Source organism: Trachinotus anak, unplaced genomic scaffold (genome assembly GCF_046630095.1).
Source record: "Trachinotus anak isolate AG129_WGS33_773 ecotype Australia unplaced genomic scaffold, CSIRO_AGI_Tana_v1 ptg000002l, whole genome shotgun sequence".
Taxonomy (NCBI): domain Eukaryota; kingdom Metazoa; phylum Chordata; class Actinopteri; order Carangiformes; family Carangidae; genus Trachinotus; species Trachinotus anak.
Window position 1 is genome coordinate 6,995,729 of NW_027273853.1, and position 22,719 is coordinate 7,018,447.

Here is a 22,719-nt window from a genome sequence, read left to right on the forward strand (position 1 = left end):
ATAGGGAATACACAGTATTTATTCTGATATGTGTCATATATATCTAAAGCAATGCCCATTATTATTCACTGTTATATGATTTTTTTTATTGTTCTATTTAGACCATCACTAAATAGGGAAATATCAAGTGGCATGTAGCAAAAAAGGAGTTTAAATCCACCAAATCTATGACATTTGTGGGTGACAACATTTTCTATACTCATAAACCTCAAGTCCACGTTAAACATTATCACAACTGAAACTTTTTTTTTTTTTTTGCAATTTAATTCAACCAATTCTGTTGTTGTCCTTAACTGGTGGTCTCTCTCCTTGACAGCAGAGCCAAACAACTGAAATCAGGTAGAGCCCAAAACAGGCAAGAAAATCATAATGGTATGCCACAACTAAAAACACCACTAACAAGGTGGTGTATAACAATGTGTTTGAGATATTGTTGCAGGAAAAAGTCTCTCTCCACCATGAAACATTTCTACTGATGCTTTCCTGTCCACTTGACAGTGGCAGAGCCGCAATGGTGGGCTGTATATCTGTTACGTCTGTGCCTTCATGAAAGCAGCTGAGGGGTTGTTCTTCATCCAGAGACTCACTGATGGAAGGCATGGGTGTGGACAGCCGTTTGCTCCTGCTCACAGAGGGCCTTTTGCCCACACTAAAACCTGTGTCTTTGTTTCTGTCTTTAGCGGCCTGTTCCCCGGTGTGAACAGCCCTCAGACAGTGCATGTACAGCTCCACCTCATCGTCTGAGTCAGACTCTGCCGAAGCGCTGTCGAGGCTTATTTGGTCATTTTCAGGTTCATCTGTTAAAATGCACGAGTCTCCCTCTGCAGCGCAGGATTCGTTCTCAGCTTTTGATCGGTCATGCGGAACATTCTCGCTGCTTTGAAAATCCCCCTCTTTGTAAAGATGCATTTCAGTCGGGACGTGTGCACTTCCCCCCTTCCTTTCTTTGTCAATTACACTCTTGTCCTGCACACTCACTGGAGCAGATAAACCTCCCTCAGGCCTGCTTTGTGTGATGTCTAACCTCTCTTCAAAACACCCCACTTCATCTTCCCCATCCTCTATTGTCATTCCCCCTGAGTCTGCATCTACAATCTCTGAGTCTCCTGCTTCATCAACTACAATTTCCTCCTTGTGATTTGGATTCTCTTCTTCTACGTGTTCCTCCCTTGGTTTTACCTGATCCCCCCAAACCACACCTGCTCCACTGTTTGAATCAATTTCCATTTCTTCCTCCTCGTCTATCTCCTCTTCTTCTTGGACATTGGTCCTTTTGATACTGACCTCTTGCATCTCTTCAGAGCATTTTTCTTTCTCCACCTCTGCCTCCTCTTCTTCCTCTCTCTTCTCTACTTCTGTCTCCTCAGCTGCTTCTTCCTCTGCAGCTGTTTTTTCTGTCTTTCTGTCTTGAACACTTTCTAATTCTTTCTCAATATCTTCCCCATCTTTTCCAGCCACAGTCTCCCAGATTCCTTCCTCTCCACCCCTCTCCTCATCCTCTACCCTCACAGCCTCTTCAGCCTTGGTCCTGTTCTCTCCTGCAGCTGTGACCTCCTCCACCAGTTCTTCCCGTGTTTTCTCTTTTTCCATCTCTGTTGTATCTAATGCTGTCTCCATCCCTGCATCCTCCAACTGACCTCCTTGGTCGTCCTCCACCGCTTTTAAACTTATTGTCTCACTTTCCTCTTGATCTGTTAATATATTCCTCTCGTCTTCTTCAACCATCATTTCCCAGTTTTTTACTTCAGTGGTGTCTACTAAACTGAAATCCAACTGTTTTAAGACAGCTGCTTCCATTTCACGATGCTCTATTTTTTCTGAAACAATAATTGGTTCCTCTTCTAAAGTGTCTTTATCTTTCAACTCCGTAAACACGTCAGCATGTGTGTGATAGTTATTCATCATTTCTTTTGTCAGTGACTCATTTACCTCATCGCCAACCTCATCTTCAGCTGAATGTTTTGTTTCATCTTCATATGAATTGATAGTCAACTTATTTTGTTCTTCCACATTCTTAGTTACTTCCTGATTTTGCAGAGACGTGTCAAGTGTTGAGAAATCCTTTTCCTCTACAATTTCACAATGAGAAATGCAGCTGTTTGCAGTTTCTTTTGTAGCTGAAAGATTGATTTCATTAGGATTTAAATCATGTGGAGATTTAAAAAGGTTATCAGCCTCTGAAGATGCAGTGGGTGTTGATGCTGTTATGGTTTCGCCACTGTCGTCTTCCATGTTGGATTCATCTACACACATACCGCTGCTCCGTTGGTTTGTCTCATCACTAACATGCAGACTTAAACTTTCTAGACTGGCCCTGACTTCTTGAGCTTCACTTTGTGAAAGCGTTGTATCTACACTGGTCTTCATTTGTAAATATGTATTCTCTGGCAGCTGAGCCTGAGCTGTTTCTGCTGTAGTTTGGTTTTGGGGGTCACATGTCAGATTGTCTTCCTGTGCTTCTCCCTGGAGATGCAAACTCTGAGTGGGTATTTGTGCACTCAACAAATCCGCATGTAAAATGTCTACCGTGTGTGGATCTCCAGATTGAGGTTTTGGATCTTCAGATGTATTTGTGCATCTCTGCTCTGAATGTGTAATCTCACCTGGATCCTGCAGAGTATCTGCCTGGTCCAGGGCGTCTCCTTCTGTCATACTCAAACTCCTGTTCTCCTCAGTGGGAGGAGTGGCATCTAAACCATCTTGGTTCGATTCCTGCATCTTAATCACATTGGCCTGAACATTGTCGCTGTCATTTCTAACATGTGTTGGGACAGTGCAGCTGCTCTCTTTTCTTTCAGTATGAGGATAATATTGAGTTAAGCCTCCTGTAGTCAGAGTAGCCTGTACAGGATTTCCCCCGTCACCTACACTCTGACTTTCACTTCCCACTCTGCCAAACATCTGATGATACAGAGGAGCCACCACGGTTCCAAATGTGAAGCTGGTTGCCTGACTAACAAGGTTTTCGCTGATCACTGCTGAAGTAACACTGCCAACCGGTTCATTTGCAGGGCTCTTAGTACATTCATAACTTCTGCCTTCCTCCTGACCTTTCCCCTCGGCGTCAGAGACAGACTTGTTGATATTTCTGCATTCTCCAGGAGCAGACTCATCATCTGAATGCACTGGGTTGTCTGGGATATCTGTGGCACTCTCACCTCCTGTTAATGTGGCCGAGTCAGCCAAATTGCTGCTCTCAGATTTCTCTGTCTCGCTGACAGATGTGCTGTCGTGTGCTGGCGACGTGTCAGGTAGAGCATCGAGGAGGGATTCGCTGCATGATTCCTGTGACTCAGAGACAACCTGAGACCGCTCTGATTTGCTGCTCCCCTCAGAAAACAATTGCACATCCGAGTGCTTTTCCTTTGGCTTTTCTTCTTTTTGTGCTTCCAGTTTTGCCTCTGGAGGTGATTCATCCCTTTCAGTGTCATTCACTCCTCCATCTCTTTGAGCAAAGTAGTCCTTCACCCGGGCCATCCGCGCAGCCTTTCTGCGACTCCTCCGGCTGCTGTATCGTCTGCTCTCCGTCTGCCCATCAACAACAGGAATAGATTTATTTCAGCCTGCTCACACAGTAGTTATGCTACTTTAGGAAAAGGGACTGGGGCGACACTTAAAGTTGAACATCACACAATAACATTAAATACTGCACTGACTGCAATTTTCTTAAATATAAAAGAATAGAATGTGTCAAAATAGCATGCATGACAAAATATGAGACACCGAGGAACTGCAAACAGCATGAACTACGTGTCCTTTAGGTGATGTTACCCTGGTGCTACTCAAGCTGCAGTCATGTGACATTCTCTCAGAAAGTGCACCAGGGATCATGTGAAGCTTTCTGTTCCTGCTGTACCTCATAAACACACCATGGTACCTTCAAGTACTCTTTCATAAAACATCAAACCTGTCAAATGAAGTCTGAAAATAAATGCAGAGTCTGAAGGATATCAGATTATCAATTAGATTGTGACAGGGCATAATATTATTCTAATTAAACCTGCAAAAACAATTGTGCCGCCAGCAGAAATGTATCTTGTTTATTGCATATTTAGAAAATAGAAAGTCTGAAGGCAAACTATAAAGTGTCTCAGTAAACTGGATTGTTGTGTCTTGGTTTCTAAGTCTCAAATAAAAATGAAAAGGTGAGTTTTCACTCACCTTTAATTTCTGTCCATCTTCCTCTGACGTCCCTGCCTGCCTGTCAGGGAGTTGCTTGGCTTTCATATTATTCACTTCCTCTCCATGTTTTGTAACGACTGGAGAAAAGAGGAGACATTTGTACATTTATTTTGCAGCCGCGCGATTACAGCTGTATATTATTTGAATTTCACAATTATTTTCTTCATTTAAAAATCAGCAAAATAAATATTCACCTGCTGAAATATTCTCCTGAGGTGAAGCTTCCGTGGCTGAAATGTTTTCCACAGATGAGAAGTTCTGACTGTGAATTAACAAGATTGTCATCAGTCAGACTTAATTTATTTCTGTCTCATATAGTTTTACAACCACATGAGGCGACAATGCAGATATATGTATTAATCCCTTTGATTAAAAAATATTTCAGATAATTTTGCTTATGGTATTAATCAGAGCATGATGTGATTAAGGAAATCTGATGTTAGTTTAAAAGCTACTTTTGCAGCTCCCCATGCACAACCCCTGCACCTTAACCTGGTTTTGTTATAAACTCATACCTTCAACAATACGCCAGAGGAGCTTTCCACAAGGTACGTGAAATGTTTCGCTTCAAACTTGAAGAAAATATAGACCTCAAATAGTAACCACCTAAATGAACCTAAAATAAACCTGCTAGGTTTATCCATTGCTTTACATATAGAACTTGATGTACTTTGATCCCTCTTAAGAACAAGGCTTTTAACAAACTAACAGAACCGAAATCTACTCTTCAATCTATGACTCTCATAATTATCTACATTGAATTGCATCTGAAAGCACCATCACTGTTGACCATTTAAAATCCTTAACAGTAAAACACTTCACACACATCTTCACCTGACAGTCTTAAGGCAGCTTTTCTTGTTCACGTTTTCCCTCTGTGCTTTGTCTTTCGTTCTCTGGTGGCAGAACAGCACGTAATTCTTGTTGTTATTGTTGGCCCAGAACGTCCCCACAGGAGTCTCATAGCGTAGACAAAAATCAACCCTGGCTCCCTGCTCCCCAAATGGGGGCACTAAGGTGAGCTTGAATGAGAAACGGTCCATCAGGCCGTCACCGGAGCCGGGGATGTACTCCGCCAGGAGGTCAAAGTGGCTGGACCAGGCGTCCAAAGTGGTTCGGATGTATACTGCCTTACTGAAGGAGATGTTGAGGACACAGATCACCCCTCTCAGTATTGTGGTCCCGGGAAGTAGATTGATTGACTCCAACTCCACTTTCTGCTCCCGCACTCTGATGCACAGCTCCTCAGTAGACAAAGGAAGGGAGAAAGTGTGAGGAGAGAGGAAGTATTCCTCTGCCTCTTTACCTTCACCTTCGGAGGAGTCACACCCTGGCAGCAGGGGCACATCCCATGTGTCAAACTCCTTCACCTGCACCAAACTGAGGCCTTTGGCGTCTGCAAAAGACACTCTCCTGGAGCCAGAAAGGGGCGGCTCAGGCTCTGAATCCTCATCAGTGACAGAGCTCCTTCTCCGTGGGAGAGGGGAAGATTTGGGCCTGATGCCGATGACCACTTCACCCTCATCATCGTCCAAATCCACGGAGCTGAGGCCTGGCACTCCTAAGAGGTTACAGGCCCCAGAAAGTCTTGGTTGTCCCACAAACTCCATGGGGCTCTCCGTGAGAGAGTCAGCGGGAAAGGAACAGCAGTGCTTCTGCTTCTGGCAACTGACATTCAACATGCTCTGACTTAACAGACGGAGTCGAGTTACAGATGACATTGTTGCAAGGGCCAACACTATAAATAGGCCAGAAGGGACTTAAACTATGTACAGTAGTCTAAACTGAGAAGGAGAAAATATCATCCTCTTTGCTCTTTGAGGCAGAGAATTTACATTATATAATCTACAATATAGATCGATGATTAGCTAATTTTCTTACTGCAAAATTATCCCAAAAGTTTTGTGAACATCTTTGTTCGTTGTTTGACTCCACTAATTGCTCCCTGAAGAGTTATAATGTTATTTGCGCACCAAGCATGAGATCAACCATGGCAGCTATTTGTGTTTTGTTGCTTTTGGCCCACAATGGGTTACATAAGGTCTAAAATGGCCTTTTTTTATTTTATTTTTTTATAGTCCTGCAAAATAAATTCCACTGACCACTCACTCACTCTCTGGTGGTGCAATAACTGTGAAAGCCAGACAGAGTGAGAAACAACCATTCCACACGAGTTTACTCTTTTATCTGCTTATCCCATATCAGTATTTGTCTGCGGATACCAGAATTACACAGTTTACAGTTATGCATTGTGTTTGTGCTATTTCCTGTGTGTGACCGAGTGGCATGTCCAGCCCGAGCCATGACCAGAGTGGTCAGTTCTTAATCTTACTGAGCAAATAAAATACATACTTTAACAGGGTGGTAAGAGTGTTGTGTCTTAACTGAAGAATGATGAACCGCCCCCTCAGCTGGATATGAACAGTATAAAAGCAACAACAGTAAAGGCTGTCAGGGTAGATAATATCTTTGTCCATAGTTAAGTCCAGCAGGAAAGCAGGAAAGTGCACAGAGGATGTGGGATCTACTTTAAATTCCTCTGCAGTGCTAGGACTTGGAAGTTGCAGTAAAAGTAAACAATGAACACAGAGAAAAGAAGAAGAAGACAACATCTAATGGACACTTCATACCTCAAAGAACAAAAAGCTGGATGCAGCTTCACAAATGCATCTAAGAAAGAGGAGAGTAGGAGAGAAACTATTGCACAAGAAAAGGCTGCAACAATGGCAGATGCTGTCAGCACCTATGGGAGCATCCTCACCAACCCAGCCCATCCTCCAGATAATATGATGAGCTCCCCAGACAATCGCTCCTCTAAGGAAGCACACCTCCTCTCAAAGCCCTCGCTTTCCTACATTGCCCTGATTGCCAAAGTCATCCTGTCCTCCCCCTCCCAGAAACTCAACCTGGCATCCATCTACAGAGCAATGGAGGAGCAGTTTCCCTACCTGAGGAGCCGCAGCCCAGGCTGGAGGAACAGTGTCCGGCACAACTTGTCCGTGAACGACTGCTTTGTGAAGGTGAGCCGCTGCGAAGACGGCCGTGGCCACCACTGGGGTGTCCACCAGGCTCACCTGAGAGACTTTCAGCAGGGGAACTTCAAACAGTACAGGAAGGGCAGAGGGAGGAGGGAGAGAGAGCCGTATGACAAAGTGGCAAGGTGTCTGGCTTGGATGGAGAGCAGCTGCTTCCTGGGGAGGCTCTGTGAGAGTAGATCCCTGGGTTGGGTGGAGCCACAATGCCCTCTGCAGGAACCAAGGGGGTATCAGATGAGTTCTTTGGACTGGACTCAACTGTGCTGTCAGCCTTGGAGGTTCCCTGTGGGCTGGGTACAACCCCCCAGCTGGATGAGACATTACTGCCAGCCACACTCGTGTGGCAGTCTTACAGCTGAGAGAGGCCACAACAGTCAACCCCTGACCTCCAGACTGCACTGCTGGGAGACGAATGACCCAGAAGTGAAATGCATGAAGGAGTCATGTGACAGTGGGTTCATGACACCACCAGCGCAACCTATTAGTTTTCCTGGCTGCTGGTGTATGCCCCCAGTCATCAAGGATTTAATAAAACCATTGGCTTACAAAGTTAGCTTTTAATTTCAACCCTGAACTGTCCCTGAGCAGTAAAATAAAAAGTAAAACAAGGGGGGAACTAGATGTGTCTGTATGTCTACATACAGAGCGAATGTATATGACTTTTTCCTTCCTGCAGGGCAGATAAATACTAATCCAGTAGGTGGCAGAAAGTTACCTTGTTAACAATATCTATATTTCAGTCATTAATTTCTCTCAAGTCTGTCCTGCTTTAACAGGTTTTGTATGAGAGAGAGGATCTGTTTGGCCTCTTTGCTCGGATGTCACTTATGTAAATGCATATCTGAGTGCACTAATTTACATGATTTCATCTTTGTAGTTTACATGATTTTTGTGTAAATCCATGTTACTTCTTTACTCTTATGCCACACCATGAGAGAAACATTTAAACATAAAAGTATATAAAATATATATATATAAAAAATGTATTCAAGGTTTTTGTTTCCTTGTCTTGATGTTCCTCCCGTCTCACTTAAGGACAACAGCTATTGATGTTACAGCAGCCTGGCCTTTGCCTCTCATCCTCTTCCATCATCATGCACTTGCAGTCTGTAAAACATGTTTTTGGAATGAAGAGCTGACATTAAAAGAAACCGCTATAGGAGTGTGGCAAAGCTGGCATGTTTAAAAAAAGATAAAAAACAGCACAGTAAATAAAGAGTTCAAGAGAACGCTGAACACAAATGCTTAAAAACATGAGAGGGTTCAGAGAAGTCATGCACTGAGTTTATTACATCAGTCGTTTCAGGTGTTGTTTGTCGTTGTAGCGGTGTTGAACTTTCACACTCTTGGGTAGACTGTATTTATCGGCAGCCCAAATTAAGACACTTTTATTTGTTTTTAATAGATGTAGCGATACGCTATTCAAATAAAAGTGCAGACACGACTGTAAATAGCTCTTTGATAACAGTTTGACAGTTCAGCTCTTTTTGTTGTTCAAAATTCTTAGATACTGCAAATCTAAATAAAGTCACACACAACTATACTTGTCTTTTCTGAAACAAAACGAACCTTTGTTTTAAGCATGAAAGACAATAAATGATACCTGTATTGAGGCGTTTTGCCTTTTTTTAAAAATGTTGTTTATAATAGGATTGTGTATGTCTATGGATATCAACAAGGAAAAGCAATGTCTGCAATCACAGAATCGTGTTTTGCCTCTTTATTATGTTACAATATACATTATATTTTTACATTACTTCATTAATGTAGATGTGACGTTTATTGAGTAGTGTGAATTTATAGTAAACCTTTTTAAAATGCAGAAGAAAAATCATCACTACAAATGTGGAGACGCTCACCAGGCAAGCACTGCTACTTTTAAACCCCTTCAGCTTAAAATAAATCTACCACTCTGGCTGATTCATAACTATGATTTTTTTTTCCTGTTTTTCACAACCTGGTAATCAACTGCTATTCTCACTGTCTAATTTACTGACTGATAATGTTACTCCTCCCCCTCAGGTAGACACACAACTGTAGCAGTTCTCCCCCATCCTCACTCCAAACTGCAAGACTTAGAGACACCAACTCTGCCTGGCTGCTCTGAATCCGACGGTTCACCTGAACGGTACGCAGGTTTATTGCTATTCTGGTAGGAATAAAGGCATCGGACAGCTTTATGTTATCAGCGTGTGATCAGCTTTTCCTCTTGTATGTTTTTAGTCTTTAAAGTGAAAGTCGTATTTGTGCCACATTTTAGAGGTAATAGCTCTGTTGTATGAGTGTGAACTTGTGGCTCTGTAAATTTATCTTCAACCTTTCCTTGGATTTGAAACCTTGTTTTGTTTGCCTCAGCTGTGCAAAGGATTTTATATTTTTTTTACTGTATTTTTTTTCTTTCTCTTTATATGTCCTGGGACATACATGACCTCCGTCTCTGGTATTTTTTAAAAATAACAAGTTAGTTTTCTTTCCTGCTGTGTAATTGGTGCTAAGCAATACAAAGGGGTAATTTAGCAGTGATGCTGAAATGTATCTACGGTTTCTGATTATTGCAGCTTAGTTATTATTGACTATTTTCTTTCAGGACCTGAGCTGGGATGCCTGAGTCTCCTCTCAGTCCCACAGCAGCGCGTCAAAACCCAGCCAGCAGCCTCCTCAGTCACACAGACAACGGTGCAGGAGAGAGAGTAGCTAATGGGGACTCCTGCAGTGGAGTGAGAGGTGAAAACTGGCAGAGTCTCCACCACAAACAGGTATCTTCATTCCCCTCCTACTCCTCATCCTCCTCTTCTTCTTCTTCCTTCATTGCTTCCTCCTCCTCTTCATAAGCGGGAAATAGAACAGGCTTAGGGAAACAGATGTCAAGAGAAATACCGCAAGTCAGCTCCATATTAGACATCCTGTGACAGGACACCAAACCCAGAGCCTGCAGCTCTGTTGACAGTGACAGGGATTTCATATGAGATCTGATCCGAGTTGGGAGTTCACACGCAGAACTCTGTTTGTCCTTCATTATTAGTTTGCAAGTCAGAGCCAGGGAGGAATAATTGTCCACAGACCTAGGCCAAACAGATGCAAGTCAAAGACAAATAAGCATGGCCCAACATAATTTTATGGTTGTCTGTTGCGATTCCATCCCTGGGAACCTTAATCTAAGGGATCAATGAAACAACCAAGATAATGAATGCCCGGCCAGCACCGTTTCCTTCACTCTGTTCTCTCATCTTGTCAGTTTTACTCTGCTCTTTTCTCTTAATTCACTTTCAAAGTCTGCACTTGCAGTGGCCTGTAACTTCAACCAGCTTAAAGATTTTTAAAAATATAAAAAAATACATTGGTACTGTCAATAATAAATGCTCTGCTAGCACTGGAGCTACGTGACTTCAATTTTTAAATGTGTTACTTTTTTATTTTCAGTTGACACAGTGACTGTACTAAGTGACAATGTCATAATGCCTGTGTTGCAACCATCTGCCAGTGTGTGATTCCAGTCTTCAAAGTGTAATAATGACTTGTGATATGAAAGTTTTTCGACCTGCACACTCTACAAATGTTATAAATGAAGATATTTACAGTGGAGACTGGGTTTCTGTCATAAAAGAGAAGGACCTCCATCTGTAATCTATTGTCAAGTGTGTAGCATCCAACCCAGACACCACACAAATGGTGACCCAGTGATTTGTAAAGCCTGATAATGAAGCCAGCTGGGTGTCAGTGCCATTTTTAAAGGAGGATTCAGGAAGAGTCTAAGACTAGACCTGCAACTATTTTTGCTTTACCGATACATTGATTGATCATTTAGCTTAATCATTTTATAAATTGTCAGAAAATTGTGAAAAACATCCAACACAAATCCAAGGCAGCATCTTCAAAATGCTTGTTTTGTGAAACTAAAACTGCTGCAAAATTGAAGAGGTGCATGTGTATGAGCTAAGTCAGGCTACCCTGCATATTTTTGTACACATTGGTGGCTTTTGTTAGACACATTAGCTTTGTTGGCTGGTGCATCCAGTCCAGTGGTAATTAGTTATGTGATTTATTTCTTTGTAGAGGTCGAGTTTAGTTAGATAAGTTGAGTTTGGTAAATTTTGTTTAACTGATTTTTGCAAAACCATCTTCATGTTCCCAGCACGAGTAGAGAACTTTTTTGTGTGTATGTAAAGACTGTAATTAGTCAAATAAATACTGCACAGTTTCCACTAATTTCACCACTGATTATTATCTTTATTGTCACGTTACTGTCTCTAGTCCTTTCATCAACCTTGGGGCGGTAACACAGTCCAAAAATCAAAGATTTTAAATTCATAATTATAAAACTGAGAAAATCTTGACGTTGAAATGGCTGTAAATGCTTGATAAAAGCCTTTTGTATAACCCAATAAAATTGTTGATCAATTTTCTGTTGATCAACTAGTCAATTAATAGAGCAATTGCCCAAATTACATATGCAAACAAGCGATCCAGATCCATACACCAGGTGTGCAAAAACAGGAATTCTTCAACCTGTTTCCACTGTTCTTATCTTTCTCGTTCTCTTATCTGTCTGGTTGAAACACTGGAGGTTTTATCTCAAAGGACCAATGACAAAAATGACAAACTTGACATCCCCCATGCGTTCTTCTTTCATTACATCCAAGTTATTACACCAATATAGACATAAGGCTTCAGTGAAACCTGTGAAGAACATCAGGTCGCAGCCTTTGCACAAACGTACAGTGATGACATTTTATATGTAGAAAAGAAGGAGAGTAGCGAAACGCTGCATAAACTGTTGTGTTGGTATTGTTTGTAATACAATGTATTAAACTTGTAAGTGCCTTTTGTTGTCTCTAAATGCAGTCATGGCAATTGCTGCTGGCTCTGTTTGACTACAAAAGGAGACAATCACCGTATTATTTGTCACTCAATCACAAAGAGTGCAGATCAGTTATTATTCTGTGAGTGTTTGCCTTTATTAATACCCATACACTTCTATTAAGAGTCACAACAAGCATGTAATTGTGTTGCTAATTAGCCGGTCAGCCTATCTCCCATCTCATTTAGGGTCAGTGACACAATCCAACATTATGATGTTCACAATAGGTTGACAGCACTGTTTTGTAATTGGATTGGAAAGATTCCCATTGGATGGTTATTACCGTTTAACACCTGACACTTGCCTTCTGTCTCGCACACTTGTCCTCTTGCCTTCACTCTGTAGACTGTAATCCTGTATCATTTCATCCCTCCTCTTCCTCCTGAAGGTGTTTCTGGCTATGATGGCTCCTCAGCAGATGCAGCAGCTTCTGTCCCCCAACCAGCTACAGGCTCTGATCCAGCAGAAGCAACAAGCCCTCCTGCTCCAGCAGGTATTTATGCAATACTAACTCCAATGCTATTTATAATAATACACACTGCTCTGATTTACTGGACTGTACCTGTGCAGAATAGTGAGTTGTTTGTTTGTTTGTTTGTTTTTTTGTGAATACTTATTGGACTGAAAGTACTGTAACTTAAGTAATGAATGCAGTTAAGTTAAAATAAGTTAAACTAAGTTAAACTAAGTTGGTCTACTAAGGGAAACGAGCTAGTTAACAGAAAAACACAGCATAAGGCTACGCCCACACTACTATGTTTTTCGTTTTAAAAACCATGTCTTTTGCTACGTTTTCACCTCCCGTCCACACTACTGCAGAGTTTTCGAGCCCTGAAAACGGAGAGTTTTGGAGTTTTACTTAAACTCTGGGGCCTCGACTACAAGTGAAGTCGAAATGAGTAACAAATTACAAGCGTTACTGACCTTGTTGTCTTAGTAGTGCAGTTAAATTCTGCATTTTAGCATTACAATTTACTTGTTCATAGTATTTTCTGCAACTAGTCAGTACAATTTAGAGTAGACATCTGTCTGAGTGGGCACCAGCTCACTTATACCCAGTGTGAATGGTCACGTATGTATGTGTTTTCAGGTGTGTTAGATTGTTTTCACTTTAAAGCGCTGTTCTAAAATGAAAATGTATTAGTGTTAGCAGGCTAACCAGCTAGCCCCTGTCCATCTCGTACCTTTCCAATAGCAACTCACTGTAACCTTCAACCCTGTCGACGTAGCGCTGCTTATTATAACATCTGGTCTTGAAAACGCAACAGTGGATGAAGCTCTTGGCAAGAAAACCCTGTTTGGCAACAGAGAAAACTTACAAATAAAAATACAGAATTTAGATTTGACAAGTCAAAATGTCTGCTGTAGAAAAGGCTTAAAACTAATTAATTAAAGTAAACTAGTAAGCTAGCCTACTGACTTTACAATACCATGAATGACACAACCATGAATCATATCTAAGCATTTCACCCAATTTGTGGTTTAATGATCTTTGACTTGACCCTGGTTTAACGACCTCTGAATTTAAAAAAGAAAAGTGTAGCCTAAAGAAAATCTCTCTTCATCCTGAGTAATGTTCTTATCACTGCCCCATCTTTAGACAGAACCATATCTGAGTAAAGATCAGACTCAGGGGACACAGAATTTTAATGTTGGTTAATTTGTGACTTAAGTATATTACACTGTTTCATCTAAATGTCTTTAAAATAATGTTCCCTCGCCGTTTTTCTAGCAACAGCTGAAAGAGTTTTACAAGACGCAACAACAACAGATTCACCTGCAGCTGCTTCAACAGCAACCCAGCAAGAAAGCCAAGGACGTACGTAGTATTTTGTAGAAAATGTATTTATTTATTTCAGTTTGTCTGAGTGGTTTTGCACTAGGGCTCTATATCCATCTTGGGGTGAAAACATTTATAAGCTATCTCAATAAAAATTTAATAAATACATTTAATAACAATTTCTGGTGATGCGGTTGATAATTAATCTTTAACCTCTCTATAGAAACAGGTGTGCTTCACAATGTTTAATGAAGAAACAACATGTTTATGTGTTTAGTCTTTTGCTTTAAGGATTAAAAAACAGTTTAGTTGTATGTTTCCAACCTTAATAGGTGAGATGTTGGTGTTTCAGATGCAGATTTAGAGATTTCAACACCTGCTGACGTAACAATATACAATCAATACCCAGACGGCTCCCAGGAGAAAGTAGATTGTGAGCAGAGTTTCACGTGAATATTACCTCGCTTTTCTGTCTTGGTTTGTCCTCTCTGCTCTCCAGCTCCCTGCACAGCAGCTCGTGTTCCAGCAGCTCCTTCAGCTCCAGCAGCAGCAGCAGCGGCAGCAGCTCCTCCGGGTGCAGAGACCAGTCCTGTCCTCTCCTGCCCTCTCTCCAGGTCTCTCCTCTTTATCACCAAGCTTTTACAGAACTTTTTTTTCCTTCTACCTCTTTGGGGCAGCATCCGTGGAAAACAATGGCAATGTCAGTTTGTCATCATGTCCAGTGTACAGTGTGTTTCAATTTTCAGTACAGAATCTGTGTTTTTACTGTTGCATTTGAGATTGAATTGATATCAGAGTTCTTGTATTATGTTGGATCCTACCACAAGGACACCAAAATGTACATGAAAATCTGATACAATTTCGTACACAGCTACACACAGGACGATTTGTTTCTTGTTGATTTTATGTTCAGTTATATAACTACATAACGAAACCTGAAAGTATTATATTGTAGCCGTCATAATTATTCCAGGATTACAGTGAAGGGACAAAAGGAACTCATGAGAAAAAGCTGCTCTCCCTGTTTCTCTGAGTGAGTGGTGTGAATGTGAAGCTCAGAAAATGACGCTTCACTGTGCAGTAAATGCACGTAACCTTGAAAAAGTGCAAGTCTTTTTTCATGCAGGTTCCTCGTATTCATAGTTTACGAATAATAACCATTACAATGTACTGTTTCTTTACGTGTTAGTTGGTTTCAGCCCTGCAGAGATGCAGCAGATATGGAAAGAGCTCACAAACGGAATAACTGAAGATAAAACCACAATTAAGGGCAATCACGACTCTCCTGCTAACAGCATAACGTCAACAAAAGTCACAGGGAGACGGGCCGGCGAACAGCAGTCTCCTTCTCCTCGCAGGGCAGAATGGTAAGATCTGTCTGCTCGTGCTGCAAGAACTCAAATGATACTGCCTTTTTGTAAACATCAAAGACTTGTCATCTGCAGACATTTTCTTCCTCTCAAGGTGCAGGTGGGGGGGGGGGGGTGTTTGCTTTTGCAGCAAGACTTCACTTTTAATTCCCCTCGGGACGATATATTTTGTTTTGTTTGTTTGCTTTGTGTTCTACCACCTGAAGTGGTTAAGCAAAGAAAAAAAGTTTACATGAGAACATGTCCTAAAATCAAAAGTAAATAGTTTCCCATTTATTTTTCATTGCTCCCTTCCACCCCTCTCCCTCTCTCTGTTATTTCCTGCTACCTGAAAGGAAAAGAAAACACTGTCGTATTGCTGTTTTGCTCTCGTTCTGTTGCTGTTCTTTGGCTGCTGTGGTTTTTAATCACGACAACACTTTCACTCTGCTTCTTTTACCCTTTTGTCTAGCGCTGATTGCACCGCACCACATGTCCTCTACAGTCACGGTGTGTGTAACTGGCCCGGATGTGAGTCAGTCTGTGAAAACTTGAACCAGTTTATCAAGTAGGTTGTTTTTTTTTAACTCCATCCTCATTTGTTTCTCTTTCTGACTCTTTGCATTTTTTCTATTTATGATTTAAAGGAGTACTCCACTGAAAATCTTTTCAGTATCAAGAAACTCGCTTTGTGCCTCTTATGAATTATCATTAAATTTGAGCCACAGAACTAATCATCAGTTTTTCTTCAGCTCAGTTAAATGCATATTCTCAGAAATGTCAAGGAGTCTTCCAAACCATGGAAATAAAAATGTATGTTCTCCGCTGCAAATTTAAAATAATGAACATATTATTGTGCAAGAAAATATGAAACAGGGGAAAGTAGCATTAATATAGATAAAACCTAAATGATAGTAACACCTTTTAACTTAACTGAGCATGGACATATGTCATGTCCGACTGCCATTTTTGGAGGATTCCTTCGATGCACCTGTGTGTGTTTCAGGCACATAGGCAGTGAACACACTCTGGATGACAGAAGCACAGCCCAGTGCAGAGTCCAGATGCAGGTGGTTCAGCAGCTGGAGCTTCAGGTGGGCACGAGTCTTGTGAAGTCACACACCAAAAGTTAGAGCTTGTATGTGTGCGAGTGGCCATGCAACTTGTCCTATAATGATACAGTTTTTTTTATTTTACTTCAAACACGTCTCCCCTGATATTTATAGAAGCAACATTATTCTGCGACACTGAATTCTTTTCCCTGAGATTTCACCATATTTTACCGTCTAAACACCTTCTTCGCTCACAGTAAATATTCATGTAATGCTCAACCAACATCTCCTCCTTCCTGATGTTTGACACAGCAAGATATTGTGCTGTGCAAAATGTGTCTGGTTCACAGCCTCCTGTCTCAATAATCTGTGCTCAGTGATTCTGATGCTCTCTCTCCCCTTCATCTCCTCCAACAGCTCTGCAAAGAACGGGAGCGTCTGCGAGCGATGATGGCTCACCTGCATCTGCCATCTTTAGAGGCTCAGTCGCTCTCTGCACCCACGAGTCTGCAGTCGCCACAGGCGGATACGGCTGCTGACCCGCGCGGCCCACAGGTAGATAGTGTGCGGTAATAGCTGTGTGAACAACACGGGCAGAGGAAATGAGCCGTAAAAAGCAAAACTCCAAATATGTGGTGGAGAAGGAAAATAACACGTCTGGCTGCAAACATATCTTGTCCAGTACTGATGAAGACACCACCAGCCTGTAATTGACCTGGAGAACTTTTATGGTTGGATGAGTTGCAAAAATATGTTTTTATTTTCTTTGAAACAAAATATATATATATGACTTCGAGATATACCTGCATGAGATGGAGGTCTCATTTGACCATGCTCAGAGAAATTAGATCAGATCAGTTCTTGAGTGCATGTCTGAAAAAAGTTTTACTATCGTTAGCCTTTCTACCTGAACTCTCAAACTCCCACTAAGCATTTGCTTTCCTTTTGGCGCCCAGCTGTTGACATCAGATGGCTGCCATTGTGTCTTCAGACAGCAGATATGCTCTGATAATGTGGAAGCTAATCATTTGTTAATCTTGCAAATATTGCACCATAATCACAACACTCACCAAACAATTTCACCCTATAATTAACAATAATTGGCTTCCTTCCTCTCGTGATATTAGAGGAATCACCTCTGAAGAGGCGAATCAAATCGCTCTGTTCCACTCTGTTGAAAATCTCCCTCTCTGTTTTGTTTCTCTTTTCATTCCACTCGTTCCTTTGTTAACTTGAATCGTTTGCATGTGTCACTCTCAGCTCAGTTCAGTCGTCGCCACCAACAACCTAAAGCCATCGGACTCGGCAGAAGTCCCCCCCCGGCCTCTGGCCCCTGGCAGCACTCCAGCCCAGGGGTGTGAGGAAGAGTCGCCCTCTCACACAGAATGTGCTGGGGCCGTAAGGCGTCGTCACCACCCTTTGGTCTACTCGCTGTCCTCAGGTAAACCAGATACTGTGATCACTTTTACATTATGTTCACACCGTGAATAAACAGTTCGCTGCATATTTTCTACTCCACTTTCCACTCACTACATTTTGTCCTCTTCCAGAAAATGAATATGAGCTCTACAAGAACACTGATATCAGGCCACCTTTCACCTACGCAACTCTGATAAGACAGGTACAGTCTTTGAGTAAAAGTAGAAGATGAGTATTTGACATATTTGATGAATATTAATATTGTTTACATTATTAAATGCTGCAATTTGTATTTAGGCATCATTTTTCTCTTTTGTTTTCGTTGGTCCCTAGAATATGGACATTTTAATGTTGGAGGCCTTTGACCCCTTGTTGTGCTGTGTTTCTGTGGGTTTGTTGATTCCAATGTGAGCTCATTAATTTAAATCACCTGTCTACAGTTGAAATGTTTAGTTGGTTAAGAAATTCTTTTTGCAGATCAGACAAAAAAAAAAAAACAATAATAATAATAATTTAAATAGGTCAGCTTGGGCTTTGGGCTTTTTTCTAACCTTTTATAAATCAAACAAATAATTAACTGATCAATAATATAGTTTCCAGATTAATCAGTCATGAAAATAATCAATTCTCCACATATCTACGTGTGTCAGTGAGAAGGGTAATGGCTTTCATTCTAAAATAGGTAATATAAAAAGTGAAAAATAAAAAGACTGTCTCATAGTTATAAAAGTACACCTTTCCCCTCAGTCCCTGGATAAGAGGTGAAACAGTCGGGGCTTTAATTTGATCCTATAATGTGCTACAGTTTTTTACTTCCTCTCCATTTGCAGGCTATTATGGAAGCATCAGACATGCAACTGACGCTCAACGAGATATACAACTGGTTCACGCGGACGTTTGCTTATTTCAGACGCAACGCTGCCACTTGGAAGGTAGATAATTAACTGTGTGATCCCAGAGTGTGTGTCACACCTGATTTATGCAGCATGTGTTCAGTAACAGCTCCTTCACTCTGATTTTCTCTGGATCAGAACGCAGTGCGCCACAACCTGAGCCTGCACAAGTGTTTTGTGCGTGTGGAGAATGTGAAAGGCGCCGTGTGGACGGTGGACGAGGTGGAGTACCAGAGGAGGAGGTCCCAGAAGATCACAGGGTGCAGTAGATAACTTCCTGTTTATCACAGCGCTGTTATCTGGGTGTATTTCAGGTCAAATATGACAACATTCAAAAACATTTTAATACTTCCCAAACATTAAATGATGCTGTGTCTTTGGTAAAAGGGGAATGAGGCAGAGATTCTCAAGGATTTCCTGCTTTTCCCAGACAGTAAAAATAAGGCCCATACTTGGGCTGCAGGCTTGATTTCTTCTGGCCCAGTAAAGGCCCATTTCCACGGCCTGAATCTGTCTCCGACTCATTTTCTGATCCATGATCACCCACCCAAAAAAAATGCACATCTGTGGCCAAAGTCACACAGTTCAGTACCTTTAAATATAAATGTCTTTTAAAAAATAAAACTACACATTTTAAAGTGGCCTTTTATTGTGACTGGCCCAAGGCACACCTGTGCAATACTCTTGATATGAATGCTCACAAACATGAACATTTGTGAAGACAATTTTAGAGAAAAATGCCTTTTGTGCGCTTAGAGAAAGTCTTGGATCTTTAATTTGAACTCATGGAAAATAGAAATAAAAACAAAAATTTAATACTAACTCTCTAAACCTCTCAAAGTCATTTTTAGACCTTGAATTAATTAACGAAAAATGAAGAAGACTGAAGGTACGTTTGTGTACAATTCAAAGGGTAGAAAAGACTGGAGCCCATTAACTGACTGAACGCAACATTAATGAATGTGTCATGTGACCCTGTACACTGCTCTGTCCTGTGTCCCCCTGTCTACAGTATAGGCCAGAATTCACTCCATAGAGCATCTACAGTATTGCATGTTTTTTTGTTTTTTTTTAAATTATAGTCCTCAATAAATGAATGATAACCACAATCGGATCAAGTAACATGACAGGCTCCAATACGAGGCCTTGTCCTGATCAGTCATTCCAATGAATTATTTGTCATCATAACCGACCTTGCCTGAAACTATCGCTGTACCATGTTGTGGTTTGAGGAATATATACAAGTCATTGATTTGCTTGCCATGAATTAGACATGCGTTATGTCTATTTTGAAATTCTGTAACCTTTCTTGTTCCGCAGGAGTCCACCGCTGATCAAAAATGTGTCCTCGAACCTCGCTTTCGGGACCGTTCTGAATGCCAGCTTACAGGTGAGTGGATGTAGTTTGATTAAAGGAATCTGAGCTGGTTGAACCGTGGTGATAGTGAGATTTTTGGTCAATCCGTGCAGACGGCACTGGCTGAGGGATCGCTGCCAGGACTCAAGAAGGAGAGTGTGAGCAGAAACTCCCGGAGTCAGATACAGGAAAGCAAAGCAACAAACGGCAAAAGCCACAGTGACAAAAACATCTCTTTGTGAGTCCAGCAGTCAGCCATGTTTATTGTGAACTCTAAAACTCAATGAAAGGACTGATGTACCACAATAATGGATTAAAAGTGTTTTTCGTCTCTTGCAGGTCTCTTTTCCTCAAAGACGAGGTGATGAATCTGAAAGACCAACAACCACAGACGCTGACAGTGAAACCAGCCGCTGTGCAGAATGACGTGTTTGAAAATGACGATGAGCACTTGTTTGACCTTGAATGACCCTTGACGGTGGAAGTGTCTCAGACTAAAAATAATGATAAAGTAAGCCTTCATTGAGCATTCAGGGACGTAGGCCATACAGTTTACAGTACATGCAGTACCGATGTGACTTCATTTATGCGTCTCCATGTGGTGCCAGGTGGCCTGAAATTCTCACCAAAATCAGTATTCGATATTTGATCAAATAAACATAAACAATGAACTATTTAGAATTTTGATTATTTGTTATTGTTATATATTCATATACACTGAAAATGTGTCTGTCGGTGACTAAATGTCTCCACTTTTTTCTCACAAAGGAAACAAAAAGTGGAATATAGTAAGAACTGTGGTTTCTGTGTTCACTCACTACTTTTTCAATCAATCTGAGGCCTTTTTTTAAATATTCAAATTTATAGGTCAAAGAAATAACAGTTCTGACAGTAAAATGTGAGCTTTAAGTGTTTTTAGAACTGCTTGGTCATATTTCAATCTCTATATTTCAACATTTTCTTTTAATCAGATAATTGTGTTTGAATCTCATTTGCAAGAGAGAGCAAGGAAATTTCATTATGACAAGCATAAACATTAAAAGTCAAGTGATGTATAAGAGTGTACACAGCCAAAAGTACAGTTAAAATTTGATAATTTGTGGAAAATATGTTGTCATATCTATTTTTTTTTTTACTCCACTCCTTTCATGTGTTTTAAGTAAATATATTTTAAAGTATTATTTGTTACGATGCAGAAAATTAATGTTTTGTTTATTTGTTGTGATTGTCTACAAGTAATGGAGTAAAGCATAGCGAGGGTGAATCCCATGTTACTACAAAGACGTTAATGTTACAAACCTGTACAATTTGTGCTGTTCCTCCTCTCTGTTCCCTCTGTACATAGGAATATATTGTTATGTACTGTATATATGTTAAGATTCTTTCTGATGAAGTGGGTTTTATATGCTTTTGGTTCAGAAAATAAGCAATGACAGTGTGTCTTAAGTGTGTGTTACTTATTCATCAGTCATGTTTTTCCACTGAAGTAAAGATTGTTCCAAACAGTCCTCTTTTATAAAAGTCTGATATACAACAGTCTGTATTTATAAAGATGTGTTTGTCTGTAGTTGTATGTCCACTGGATCTCACTGAAATGAAATAAATATATATATAAACCAGTTTAATGTTTACTTTATTATTAAGAAACCTATGATAAATTACGCTGAGAAAACTCTGTGCAATCAGGCCTAATTTAAATGTTACACACTTAAAGTATATTTACAGACTTAACACCACATGCTTCCTCTGATCTGACAAAGTTACACCTGTGAAACTGTCTGTGGGGTATTTGGGATTTAAAGAAATGAATAAATGACTTTTCTTGAGTGACTTGTAGTGTCATGTTTGGGCCTGTGACATGGTAGATATAAATTCTGCAACCCCTGGAGGAGATCTTGTGGGGTCAGTTTGCTCAGAACCAGTGTTTATCTGGATACAAGTCTTGAGTGCTCATTAATACTCACAACATATCACATCAAAATCATTTTTCATATTTTCGACAACTGCAGAATAATTGATGGTCTTTGGTTACTGAAGGTGCATCTTATCAGCAACCAGGGAATAAATGCAGGTTTTCATTTACATTTCACATCATTTACCTCTAATATGATTAAAAACAAGATCTGCTAAAAATCTATATTAGATATACTGTACGGTGCAGTGAAAATCCTTCATAACACTGCTGTAATATGTAATTCTGAATGTTTCATTAACAGTGTGTCATCTGTATATGCATTCATATGTAGCCTGCACCTATGCATAATTTCATGCTAAATACTGTAGTGATTGTGATCAAATTAATGTTCTGGCATTAAAGGTGGAGAGAACAGGAGTTTGTTTTTCTCAACCATTAATTTTTTACACAGTTTTTGTTAATAAATCACGGTTGTTTGTCTCTTGATGATCACTGAGATAAGGTTCTGGTTTACTCTCCTGTTTAATTCACGACATCAATGTGTAAAATATTCAATTAATAATAAAATTCATGGACAAACAGTCCCAACTGCATCACATCGTCTCACCCGCTGATGAACACCGTGAAGAGAAGCCGTTACTGTAGACTTCACATCCAAATAAAAGAACAAAGGCCTCAGATTTTTCAGCTCCATGTTTTGACTAATGTCAGTAATTGTCTTTGCTGATAACGAGTTCGTTTTAGGTTTGCTGTTGCCTCTCAGGGCTTCCTTTGATTCGCTGTCAGCCCATTAGATGACATTTTCCTCTGATTAAATCTCCATGCTGCGTGTTTACTGACTGAAAGTTAGCATGGCGCTAGACAACTTCAACAGCTTCA

The 22,719-nt window shown here is 40.6% G+C and overlaps 2 protein-coding genes across 2 annotated transcripts; one reads left to right on the plus strand and one right to left on the minus strand.

Annotated features, from left to right (window-relative positions):
* Positions 1-242: 242 nt before the first annotated feature.
* Positions 243-5,832, minus strand: ppp1r3ab (protein phosphatase 1, regulatory subunit 3Ab). Its single transcript, XM_071492972.1, has 4 exons — positions 5,017-5,832; positions 4,377-4,444; positions 4,162-4,259; positions 243-3,528 (listed from the first exon to the last, which is right to left on the minus strand). Exons 1-4 carry the CDS (start codon positions 5,790-5,792, stop codon positions 268-270), a joined length of 4,203 nt encoding a protein of 1,400 aa, XP_071349073.1. The 5' UTR covers positions 5,793-5,832; the 3' UTR covers positions 243-267.
* A 3,239-nt stretch (positions 5,833-9,071) lies between these two features.
* On the plus strand, positions 9,072-21,925 carry LOC139627097 (forkhead box protein P2-like). The gene is made up of 16 exons (XM_071487757.1): positions 9,072-9,345; positions 9,805-9,973; positions 12,464-12,568; positions 13,808-13,894; positions 14,355-14,469; positions 15,045-15,222; positions 15,677-15,772; positions 16,211-16,298; positions 16,674-16,811; positions 17,517-17,697; positions 17,807-17,877; positions 18,506-18,607; positions 18,707-18,828; positions 19,889-19,958; positions 20,039-20,163; positions 20,265-21,925. Exons 2-16 carry the CDS (start codon positions 9,818-9,820, stop codon positions 20,392-20,394), a joined length of 1,764 nt encoding a protein of 587 aa, XP_071343858.1. The 5' UTR covers positions 9,072-9,345; positions 9,805-9,817; the 3' UTR covers positions 20,395-21,925.
* The last annotated feature ends 794 nt before the right edge of the window (positions 21,926-22,719 follow it).

Excerpts from the sequence above, each read along its gene's own strand:
- ppp1r3ab (XM_071492972.1), bottom strand. The coding sequence starts at position 5,792 with ATGGAGTTTGTGGGACAACCAAGACTTTCTGGGGCCTGTAACCTCTTA. Across the intron at positions 4,445-5,016 it reads AGCTGCCTTAAGACTGTCAG|TCAGAACTTCTCATCTGTGG; the intron begins GTGAAGATGTGT and ends GTTAATTCACAG. Across the intron at positions 4,260-4,376 it reads TCAGGAGAATATTTCAGCAG|TCGTTACAAAACATGGAGAG; the intron begins GTGAATATTTAT and ends TCTTTTCTCCAG.
- LOC139627097 (XM_071487757.1), top strand. The coding sequence starts at position 9,818 with ATGCCTGAGTCTCCTCTCAGTCCCACAGCAGCGCGTCAAAACCCAGCC. Across the intron at positions 15,223-15,676 it reads TCTCCTCGCAGGGCAGAATG|CGCTGATTGCACCGCACCAC; the intron begins GTAAGATCTGTC and ends CCTTTTGTCTAG. Across the intron at positions 17,878-18,505 it reads ACGCAACTCTGATAAGACAG|GCTATTATGGAAGCATCAGA; the intron begins GTACAGTCTTTG and ends CTCCATTTGCAG.